This window comes from Trichoplusia ni, chromosome 14 (genome assembly GCF_003590095.1).
Source record: "Trichoplusia ni isolate ovarian cell line Hi5 chromosome 14, tn1, whole genome shotgun sequence".
NCBI lineage: Eukaryota > Metazoa > Arthropoda > Insecta > Lepidoptera > Noctuidae > Trichoplusia > Trichoplusia ni.
Genome location: NC_039491.1, coordinates 9,480,176 through 9,493,225, shown reverse-complemented (window position 1 = coordinate 9,493,225; position 13,050 = coordinate 9,480,176). Strand labels below are relative to the sequence as shown.

The 13,050-nt window shown below is 32.9% G+C and overlaps 1 protein-coding gene across 1 annotated transcript; it reads left to right on the top strand.

Annotated features, from left to right (window-relative positions):
* Positions 1 to 429: 429 nt before the first annotated feature.
* On the top strand, positions 430 to 12,152 carry LOC113500560 (creatine transporter-like). The gene is made up of 4 exons (XM_026881403.1): positions 430 to 596; positions 10,286 to 10,445; positions 11,333 to 11,611; positions 11,901 to 12,152. Exons 1-4 carry the CDS (start codon positions 567 to 569, stop codon positions 12,119 to 12,121), a joined length of 690 nt encoding a protein of 229 aa, XP_026737204.1. The 5' UTR covers positions 430 to 566; the 3' UTR covers positions 12,122 to 12,152.
* Positions 12,153 to 13,050: the final 898 nt, after the last annotated feature.

Here is a 13,050-nt window from a genome sequence, read left to right as displayed (position 1 = left end):
CAGTAAGGCCACCAAGACTTATATATTATATTTATTTCTTTATCCCATTACTCATACCCTGTTTTAAAATATTAGTACTTATTAACTCATGTGTTTTGATTCAAAAAGTTATACAATAGCCATTGTGTTATAAGATTGTGACACTGATTAATAGGTACACACGCAGGACCACTTATTATTTGACTAAGACTAGTCACTATCTGACCTAACAAACCAGTTCCTACCTCAAGTTGGGATTTCCTAATGACCTTGGATCATCGGTGTTTAAGCCAATAGCAACAAACGGACGGACCATATCGCTGCTATCGAACAATCTCAAGTAAAACATTAAGACACACCGATCAGAGCCAACCGTTGCTGAATACTGATACACAATACAATTCTTTTATTGCGTCACTTTATCGGTCTAGTTCGATATCAATCTTGTGATAAGATCCACGATTTTGTTCACATTTCAGTCGTGGTTTGTGCTACGTCGAGACATAATCACCAAATACATACCAAAGTGCGGAGTGATGAGCGAGAGTGTCGACGAAGTGCAAATAAAGTAAAAAGTTTTAATAATTATGGCTGGTGGCGATTACGCTATGAATAAGGCAAGTTACGAGTGAAAGAAATTCAATAAATTATTTGATTGTCTTTTTTTATTGTCATATTGTAATGCGTTATCGTTTACGAACTCTTCTGAGTGTAGGTCGAAGAGCATGCGTATTTAAATTACGAGAATAATTAATGAGGATTTTTTCCTTATTTAAATAAAATCTTAATTTATTTGATACTTTGTAATTGACATAATTTTTATACGATTTTTTTATAATTGATAGATATAAACAAAAATTTTATATATATATAGGTAATTAAAATTGAGAGTAGGTAAATCTTACTATATCTGACACATCTCTGTTTGGCCATTCCGGCTAAATTGTGAAAACCACCTGACAGAATGGACGCGGTATTCAGAAATTGTATTTGTTAAATACAATTTAATTAGCAAACTTTAGATGACTATTTTTTTTTCTTGAATACTTTCTTTTTGTCCTTCATTATAGGCTTCATCAGGCTCGGAATAATAATGTTTAAAAAATTATCGAAAGATGTTAAAGCGAATAGAAAAACAAAATGAATGTGTGATTCAATAAAAAGCATTTCGATTATAATTATCTCGAGAATTAAACACGTTAGTTTTGAAATGGTGAAATCGATAATCCTCTTATAAATTAACGCTTATCAGAACAATGAACCTTAATAATTGTTAATAGTTATTAACGACGACCTTCGTAAGTCGGCTGTATGATAAAGGCATAAGTTTACTAACACGTTTCTCCGGAACGCGCAACTAGTTGTGGATCTAAAATGACGCTGTATTCTAATTTCTCTTGCGTTCTTATCGTCAGAACAGTCACTGAGCGTTACGTAGTTTACTGCGCTTTTCGTTCATACCTTCCTTACTATACAATGTACGTAATCATAATGCTGGCCTACAGATTGGCATCACTGGGCATAGGCCTTCTCCCTCACGGAAGGTTTGATCACTGACCTCACTTCGGGTTACGGGTACGATTTCAGAGTCCAATATTTGGATTACTTCTTGGTGGTTCCCGTCATGGTGTCGTAGTGTAATTAAGAGAAACGTATTTTGAAAAATACACTCGACTGAACTACACTTCAAATGACCGGGGTCGGGTTGGAACCTGCATGCTCCTACAAAACAAGATTTACGAGTACATTTACAAGAAGGCATGAACCATGCTTACATTCGGTGGCTGTCTCTTCGTTTGACCAAGGCTTTACACTGTCGAGTTACTAGTTGAACTCTCCATCCTGCCTTCCATTTTCAATTCATTAGTTATTCGTATTATATCAAATCCTCAACTCTCGATAATTCAACGGATATTGATATCATAAGATCGTATCTTTTCAAAGCTTAAGATTGACCACGCTCATGATAATTGATATTAAATTCAAGTAGAATTACACAAGTTTGATAAATTTTGATAAGTTGATTTTTTTTAATTAGATTTGAACTGTTGTTTAGTTTTTCGATTTCGAAAACATTTGCAAATGTACAAAAAATACATTACATAAAATATGCATTTTGCTATGTCTTTCTTTCATGGGATATATACCTAATACTTGTGACCAATTAACTATGATTTTACTAAATACATAAATTAAATCTTAATATTATTGCATACAGCACGGCTTAGTCCTAAAAATGGACTTATAAAAACACAACTCAATTTTCTTCTAATCTTCTTTATCATTCTTCTGTACGTACACCACTGAAATCCTCCTTAACGGCTGGACCGAATTGAATGATGTTTTTTGCGTTTAATTTTCGCACTCGATGGTTTAGATTCACAAAACAGTTCAGCATAACGGAGTCCACTGGATCAGCTAGTTCATATGTTCTAAGAAAAAATATTACTCGGCATAAAAATTAAATAGTTCAAGGACAATAAATAAAAAACAAAATGTTATTATTATTTCCGTGACGAAATGTATGGAAGATAAAATCTGTGTACGATACAGTAAATATTGTTATTCGATTAATCGATATTTTATCGGTAATCATAGTAAAGTGATTTACAAAACCATGAGGTCGATATACCTACGTGTTTTATCTATTCGTTCAAGCATGATGGAATGAGCGATTAAAATACTATAATTATGAACGGTTGAAACGTAATCAAGAAATACTTAACATTAGTTGTAAAACCGCAATACAAAGAGAGAAAAGTCTCTCTTTAAGTTTAGTTTTTTACTAACGTAAAATACTACTAAAAATATGGTAAAAAAATGTTGACAATTGGATTTTACGGACATTTTCATATTATTTTAGGCGGATTAATGCAGAATTATATTTGAATCAAACCTATCATAAATCTGCATGGTTGAAGATTTTACAACCGAATCAATCGATTATCAACTTTACAGATCTGCCAATCAATCAATAATTCATCGATAACTACTAATCATTCATCAATTGGTCATTGGTCTTAAATGATCTGCTCAATTACACAGATTGTGTCTCATTTTTTTATTGATTTTTTTTTCTCATTCATTGATTTTTTTTCTAGTTAGAATTTCGGCCTTATGTCTTTTATCACTGGTTTCTGAAGGTAAAGATTTGATTTCCATATGTTGTTTAAAGTCAATATTTTCCTTGATCATTTTATAAACATATCTATCTCTCTCTCGGCCTAATTACTCTTACCGGCAAATTTTTCTACAAAATTAGGAACTTTATAAAATTCTTAATTTCTCGGCTTCGTTTGCGAATTACATAGGTTTAAAAATGTATCAAATATTGTACAAAAAAGTAATGACTTGTTTAATCTTACGCAATCACAAATCAAATTATTCAAACATGCTATTTAGGTAAGTACGTGCCTAGACGATTGATAAAATTACTTATCTAAATGTCAAATTAAATTGATTGCGTGTAATATTGATGCATAAAATATTTAAAATAATAACTATAATCAACCATTGAATCCATTCTCAGAGAATTAAATAGGGATTACTACTAGGTATAAAATGTAAAAAATATTCATATTCCAGATGTGTGTCATGTTATAAATATTTAAAAAATTACCCGGTATTTAACCTCTTTGGATGATAAAATAGTTGCTTTAAAGTTAAGGAGATGTATACACAGAAGTGATGTTACGCGTAAGATCCATTCACTGTAATTTGATCAATTTATATTGGTGGGACAAAAAAATACGTATCCGTTATTATTTTAATAAAGAATTACGATAATCTAAAAAATTGTTATTTCTGGGAGCTCAGGTAGGAGCCTGGCTAAGCTCACAGAAAATAATATATCAAATTGGAATACAAAATAAATTGAAAAGAACAGACATTACTATCCACTTCGAGCATTGACGTGACTTTGACTTGTCATTTCGTCACATAGGAGCAATTCGTCAGCGCTCGGAACAATGTCACTTGTCGATAAACCATTCTATTATATTATTATAGGTCAAAATCAAAATCAAAGTCAAAAGTTTTTATTTCAAATAGGCCGTTTCTCAGGCACTTTTAAAACGTTACATTACTGACTCTAGTTGCACGGTTCCAAAGTCAATCGACAAAGCATTAATGAAAAATGAATTTCACACCAATAAAATGACGTATCCATCGTCATTTGTATTTAAACATATTAATCAAAATTAAATGATAAACATTGGTATCATTAGTCATTGTAACGTTATCGCAACGGATTAAATGTTATGTAGATAGAAACTATTTTAAAATTTCATGAATATGTTTTTTTCTTTCGTTATCTGTATCTGTTGTTAATATTATTTTATAAGTGAAGTGGGGTTTATTATATTTGCTCTATCGTCTTCGTCAATAGTGACAGAGACATCACAAATGTATACCTAATTTAACGGTACCTTTAAACTCAAAATCGTTTGAAAATGTGGCGTAAATATATTTATTTATGTATGAGCCTGACAGTATGTTTGTACATTTGTAAGACTTAAAATTGATATGCAGATTATTTTTTTCTTAATGCGTTCAGACAATAGTGCCATTAGGTATAGAGAAACATCATAATTATATGAGGAACCTCGTACTAATAGACAAGTTCGACGCAATCATGATCAAAATCGCTTAACTACAAACAGAGTTTGTAGAGAAGAAGGCCCAATAAGGTTGTTAACCTTTTTTGAAGGTATCAAATAGCGTATTTGGATGTGAGAGATCAAAAATCAAAGGTCATGGCCCAATATAATATCACTTGTTTAGATCTATTCAATAAGTCAAAGTCACGTTTTAAAGAAATTAATATTCTAACGCTGCCATCTATTTATAGTATTAGTAGAATGTTCTAAAACTTACGAGTACATAATATTAATGTAAATAGTGATTTCCATAATTAATAAACCAGAATTAAAAACAAACAAGTTCCACGAGTACCAAGAATTAGGTTATCAAAACAAACACGAAATCTTTCCTAGGGAATACTAGTTTTTCATATAAGATTTGTGATTGTTTGGACAGATCATTTTGTTTTAGTTAATACTATAAGTTTAGAATAGACATGCCTTGACATTCTTTTTAAGAATTTTATATCTGGGTTTCGATAGGGCTACATATTTAGTGTATGTAAATGTTTTTTTTTATTTTATGGTATTCTCGTGATTTATTGTTGTATAAAACATGTTTTAGTTTACATACTCGTCAACCCACAAGCTGTTAACTATATAATAGTGTAAAATACATGAATACACAAATATGTTATTGCGGGTTTAACAACCTATCTACAAGTAAATATAAATTTAACACACGTAGGCAGGTCAATAGATTAATAATTATTTTTTTAGCTTATTTGTGCTAGCACAGATTAACAATTACCTACGTTAACACATACAATACAATATAATAAAAGCGGTAAAGTGGGAGCCGGAAAGGTAAATCGGAGAGCTCCGTACAAATAGGCTAAAAAACCAAAAATAAAATAACCGCTTGGGGGAGAACCAACTTTATCATTCGATCTTTAGTATTTGTAGTTCTCGTAGTGGAAATACCTGAAATGCCTAGCTATCAAGTATACAGACAGCGATGCGTAAGTAACAGAAGTTCCCTTTTTGACATTTGTACCCCAAAAATTCCATTCCGAAAGTTTAAAAATATTTGTAATAAATCTCAATAATTATCACAATTCATACTTACTGATTCACTTATATCATAGATCGTTATCAGAAATTAAAGATACGAAATCAAACATCTGTTGACAATAGGCCCCTTTTGGGTTTTTACTCAAAAAATAATTGATCGATAAATCATATTAAAACCAGATAAAGCAGATGTTATCGCCATGCGAAAAGTTCATAAAAAAGTATTGTGCGTCGATTAGTCGGTTTTTTCTAGAAATCATTTTTTTTTTCTTATTAAATTATGACAAGCATGTTGAACTATCTACGGATTGACGTGCGCAAGGAAAAAATGTTGCTAAAGACAAATGTTTTTATCTCAAACACTTTTAAAACGTGAATTTTCTTTTGTTTGTCACATGCACAAAGACACCCATTCTCACCCAAACGCTTGTCTAACGCGAGGGTCGAACCAAAAACACATCGTACACAGTGAGTTAGTCGTGGTGATTTTAACCAGTCAGGTACCGTTATCTAATGGCTCCAGGAGAGCGGTTCAAAAATGTCATTCTTAGGAAACAAGAAACTCCATAAAACGATATCACGAAAAAAAATATGAATAATACATTAACAAAATATGAATAGGTGTTTTATCTAATCACAGCTGATAATATCGTTACTGACAGTAATAACGAATTGAGTGAGACATGTAATCTTGTTTAAAGTGAATTACCTCGCTACTGGTCAAAAATAATACGAAAGATAAGGAGATAAATAGCTTCATGGTAGATGCGAATAGGGGTAAATTCAATTTGCGTAATTTCTTAAAGAACATATTTTGAAACTAAAAGCATATACTACATATAGTTGTTGTGCAACACAAACGAAATCATTAAAATAGGTCCAGCCGTTTATTAGGAGTGCAATGGACTAAATAAACACTTACACCAGAATTATACAGATAAGGAGTCCATTATATATCTATAAAGAGAAATCAGAGAGGTAGTGGCAACCGGTTGCCCAGTACTGCCAGGTACGTTACAAAAGAAAAGTGTCATTCTTCGAAAATTATGTATCCTCCATCACAGGGTAACTGGTTATTACTACTTTTTTGGACACCCGGTATAAAAATAGGCAATCTGCAAAATTCACTTAAATATTTCTTTCTCTTACTAAAAGAAATTGGGGAGCAAGGATATGTTTCTCACATTCCTCTTGAGACCATCGATAATAATAAGAATTATGAAAAGTTTAAGTTATAAAGCATACATATTTTTAAATGACATTTTTTTATCACTACCTATTATTATCAGAACATGACATGAAGTCAATACATTACATTTCGAATTTTGATGACTTACAATTACGGATCGATCGATAATTTTGTATGTCCATCATAATTACTGATGTCTAAAGTTATAAGCCATCAAAATCACCCAAAAATGATAAATGATCATCTTGATACATATTTTCATGTGTATTGAAACCAGATTAAGATAAAAATATATTTTAAACATGTTTTTAAGAGCAATAGCACTCCGATTAGACAGATGAAAATAAACAAATAATATAAGTAAATCACACACTCGGAGCAGTATTTCCTTACCGTAACGATTTAAGAAATGTGCTTCTACGAACTCCTAGGGCTACATAGAAATCATGCGAAACTTAATAATACAACAAAAAAAATGTTAAACAATAAAACATCAACAGTCATTTCTTTAAGCTAAGGATGTGTTGCCAGGGCTGTGTTAGTAAGAACCAATACAATTTGTATGTAGGGTTAGCCGGGTAGCCAGATCCAATGATGAATGATGAATTCACAAATTCTAGTTCTGACTGATGTTTGTTAGAACTGTGCTTTTTGTGTATATGATTTGAATGTCTGTAAAATCACGAGTATAGTAATTCCTTAGTACAGGTGACGCTTTTTTTTTAAATTGATCCAAAGAAATCACAAAAAAAACTTTTAATTTTTAAACTTACACCTTGCACCTACGACTAAACAAAAAAACATTAAGAATTTCAGATTCAAATGAAATAATACGATCTAGTTATTCTCAAATATAACAATTCATTCATAATTCAAATTCCTTCTAAGTAAAATCGCCAACCCTAGTTGAGCCAGCTTCATCTAGCTTAGCGCCGATATCCGGCTATCAACGTTACTCACTCGTGTTGCGAGTTGGCACTTGACCTGGTGACGTCATTACTTTCTCACTGCTCTACTGAGCGGGATATATTCTGTTAATATTTCTACTAGAAATGTTGGTACGGCGGTGCTACCGTTGAACCACACAACTATTTTTGCTGCACACGCTCCGTTTCAGCTTCGTGGGGTACCGACAGTAATGTGATCTATAAACAACATTTATTTTTCTGGGAAGTAAAATTATGGGAAAAATTTTATTGAAAATTATTTTTCCAAACCTATTATCGTTCTCTGTCCACTGAAGTCCACTGCTGTGAATAAAACTCTCTTTATGCCATTAAATGATAAAATTTTGATTGTACAAATAGTATGGTTGTGGTCACCACGCCAAAAACCAGTGTGTTCGACGGGTTGCGAGTATAATCCAGGAATGCTTGACTTGAATTTTCTATGAAGCCCCCCGCAATCCATGGATTAAATAGCTTAATGCAAGAGTTGTTTTTCAACAGATCAAAAACAAATCTAAAAACCTAGCTAAATTCCATGAAAACCCCCGACTATCAAATCCCACGTATTTTTCTTAAATCATAAAACGAAGCTTAACATCGTAAAACAAACTCCAACCCAGAATTTATATTTAATAAACCACGTAGGTACACACTACCGTTCAGAATTCCAGGGTATTAAACAAACCGCGCGACAAGTAATAACTATCAAAGTTCAGGTGGCCAAACTAAGCAATGATGCCACAACACTAGTTACAGTTGCACTAACTCTAACAGCTACTAGCTAACGCATGGTTTATAAAAGTTTGCCAATCTATGAAAATTTTGAGTTTTAAAAATTGTGGTTTCATTTGGAGTTCTTATACTAAAAAAAAATATTTTTAATTTAATTTAATTTAATAAGCTTTCATTTAATGAAGGTTTACATAAGCTCTTTATCGGTAAAAAGATACTAATTTTGGACCCCATCGTAGTCCTCAACCAGCTGATGCGGTGACGGGGTCGCGAGTCGAACTTTTAAAGATGATTGCAAAATTGTACTTTAGTACGAAATCAAACAAGGTTTACATTAAGCGATGAGCTAGAAATAAGAAAAAGTAGAAGTGAAGTAAGATGCGGTAAATCGAAGTTCACAAATAGTACGAAGTATTAGCTTGTCTGTTCGATCGCTAATGCGGGCAAGCACCAATTCGACTTTTGGTTATATGTACTTTCTTAATTATTCTGAGAACCACTGAGTAACGGTGAACGGAAACATCGTGATGGAACCTGGATCCCAAAAAAAAATAATGTTCAAACCTTCCCTAAATGACAGGAGGCCTGTGCCCAGCAACATTATTATTTTAACAGACCAACTTATTGTTTGAATTCGCGAAGACTTCTGCAATTCCGAACTAACAAAAGCAAGGGCAGGTGCATAACTACTCCACGCATATGGAGCAGTTTTCTTAACTTCGCCGGGTGTCAATGTTCAAGATCTTTTCGTTGTTTGAACACAGTTGTCTCTAGAGTCGAATGATGTGAAAAATATTGGTTTCATACTATATTTTGATTTAACTGTTGTTGTGTGGTGCGATCATGAAACAGTGAAGAGTATAAATTATTTAATATGTGAAGTATTTGTCGATAATTCACATCATTATATAAATAATCCATAGGTTTTGTGCATTTTAAGATGGACGAAAAAAAACGCATACGTTTTTATGTTTTCTTTTAGTAAATTACTCGAATTAAAAATAGATAGAACTTGTAAGTCACATCAAAATTGATCAGTTTCAAAAAACGATGCTTAAAATTAATGATTATTATTCACATAAAAATTGCAATAACCTTACGGTGCCTCTAAGTAGTTCTGTGTTCCACGTAATAAACATAAAGTATGTGGGTAAGAAGTTGGCGTTAGTTCAGTGAATAATACGAACTCTTGCATAATATTATTTAAATAGCGGAAAGCCGTATCGAACGAAAACTCTGGCGAGTCTATTCTAGCTCTCGTCACAATCCAACGAATTTACATTTAAATGAGAACGATTATTCCCTTGTTTGAAGGGATTAAGTTTGGGAACACTTCCCGATTTTCGCGTCCGCACAAAGTTTGTGTAATTACTTTATTGGTGATTACAAAACTAAGACACCGGTTTTGGAATACATTAACCGGGAGTTTACAAGAAAAGCAGTTCAGAAGGTATTATTGGATTACCGATTGAACTGGTTGAAAGTTTCACCGCGGATAAATGGGACCCTATTGACGCTTAATCGAATTTGTTGCAAACCTGTTTCTTGTTCATTAATTTTTGGTAACAATTTCTTGAAACTTATAGATTTCATTCAATTATTAAGTTTGTTTTATACAAAAGTGAGAGTCCTTTGAGTGAATGAGTTTGGAGAATCTACCTACAGAATTGAAATAGATGACATGCAAATGAAATACGCTCACTATAACTGCACTTCTCAATACAATCGTGATGGACGATTACTAACTGTATTTACAAAGTTTTAAGGTTGTTCTTTTATTACAGGCCGAACCGAACGGAAAACCAGTGGAAGTAGTTAATAATGATAACCCAGAGCGAGCCTCATGGGGTCGCCCCTTGGAGTTCATCCTCGCCTGTCTGGGATACGCCGTGGGTCTGGGTAACGTCTGGAGGTTCCCCTACCTAGCCTACAGAAATGGCGGCGGTAAGTTACAAAAAAAAAACATAAAAAGTGTTTTATAAATTTTTGCACACCTGTAGCTTAAAGTGGTAGCCCGAAGATTTGTTTCGTCATGTTATCGTACTTCGTTACATAAATACTATATTGCCGTCTCGCTTTCAAATAGCGACAATCTTGGTTTAATGTATTGTAGTACAGCCACTAATTCCCATTGAAGAAATTTTTACGATAAACAAAATTATCTAAATGATAGATTAATAAAAGACGCAAAGGGGTATTGTATTGACGTAATACTTTTGCAGGTAAATAAGAACAAACAAGTTAAATCCGATTATTAACTGCAATAAATCTTAATGTTTGCATTAAATTATGACAAGATAAAATGATCACAAATCCCTCAAAAATAACCTTACAATAGATTTTTGGAATAATTACATAATAGCTCATTGGAATAATTCTGCAAGTCATAATTTAGAATAATAAATGTCCAATAAAATTGTAAATGTACCTGATTATATTTGATAGTCAGTCATGCATGAAAATGTGTTTGATAAACCGGGATATGATGATAAAAATACATACGGTGATACATGAGTATGGTAAGCCTAATAAAAGGTTAAGCAATATTATTACATGCAAACGTAAAGTTGACAAGCAAAACAAAAAAAGAGATAAAGATCTCACATCATCAATGGCACCAAAAAAAGTGCCAGATCCTTCAACTAATGAGGGGAAACTCAACACTGAGCTGATAGTTTTAGACCAATGCAAAGGAATATCTGAATTTACGAAACACATGATTAAAAAACAAATCTGAAACTAGGTCATAGGCGCATTATACAACGCTACAAGAAACTAGTAACACATAACACATTTATCATCGTGAAACAAGCAATCATCTTTTGTTTCAGGTGCTTTCCTTATACCATTCTTCCTCATGTTATTAATTATTGGGCTTCCCATCTTCTTCCTCGAGTTGTACGTTGGTCAGTACACCGGTATTGGACCCCTGCAGGCTTTCTCCGCTATATCGCCTTTCTTCAGTGGCCTTGGATACTGCACTCTGGTCGTCATCACTCTGATCTCCATCAACTTCATGATTATCATCGCGTGGACTCTGTTCTATACCATTGTGTCTATCGCCGGGAATTTGGATTGGGGATCTTGTGAAAATCCCTACAATACTGATGGTAAGTACTTATTTACTGTATTCATTTAAAAATGATTACTTCTGTAATTAGTTAATTTTTGTATGACTGGGTGCCTTGCAACCTTAGATTGAGCATTTGTAAGATATGCTCATGTATGGTCCATGAAGACCCGGAGTTTTAAGGACATAAGTGGTCATTCCAGAAAATATTAGATTCAGATTGTGGGAATAGTTTTTTATTGAGAACTATTTTGATCATAAAAGATATTTCGAAAGCATACAATTTTAGGTCACCAAGAAACTCGTATTTAATTTCATTTTTTTTACAGCTTGCTACAGCGGTGAATACGACAAAGCTTGCCGAGAAAACAATACAGGCGCAGCTTCTGATCTTACTTATTACATGAGACAGTGTATGAGCATCGGACAAATCTGTATGGACACCGGATTCTTGCCATACGACGGAAATTATTGCATGAATGTGACTGAAACCGTGCCTTGGTACTCAAATGCTACCAGGATTTTGGCTTCTGAAGAGTATTACAAGTAAGTGTGATTGTGTGGTACCGTACATTTGAGAAGCTTTTATGAAAATTTATGTGGAATCACGTTTCGTGATAGGCTGATCGCTAACCTTCACTAGTTGAAGAGGCACCTCTAGAAGAAGAAAATTTTGCGGGCTGGTTTTAAGTGACCCAAGATAGAGGATCTTAGATTTGGGGAAAGCGTTGGCCAAGCAATGGGATACATTTAGCTAGAAAATAAAAGTTTCGTAAACCTAAGCTAATTAAGTCAAAACCTAGTAAAAAAATATTGACTACTCGAAATTGAAAAAAGTATTTGTGAAATTATAATTATCAAGTATGAAGTCAAACACGTTTCTTATACCGACAATAAAGTTTCATAATAACGAATAGACCCCAAAAATATGAATGAGCTAATCCAAGATCGTACGATATTAATCTTTACAAAAACGACTCAAAAGTCCCAATAAACGTAAGTCCTTTATGATATTTCATTAAACTGTTTATATTAATGCAGCCTTACAAAATATTTATGACACCCGATACCAATCTTACAGTAATCGTTTCATTCATGATATGGTTGCGATAAAGCGTAGATCTTCAAGATAACGGGACAATACTGAAATTCTCACGTTTTTTCATAAGGAGATAAATGCAAAATTTTAATTTGTTATCATTTAAAATGGCTGGCTTTGGACTTTCCGAACCTTGGACATTGGTCATAAAAATTTAAACGTGGTTTAGTTGTCCGTATAATTAATAAATAAGCAAATTTATTAGTCTTTCATTTATTTCTCATAATTCAGGATTATTTTTCCATTTTTTCATCCCATTTTTAAGCTGACGAATTCATTCCGCCTTTGCTTGTGAAACTTCAAGATCGTGCGAATCTAGCTCAAGACAAAAATAAGAAATGCAAATTCAAACATGATTAAGATTAAACACCAAGAAATCA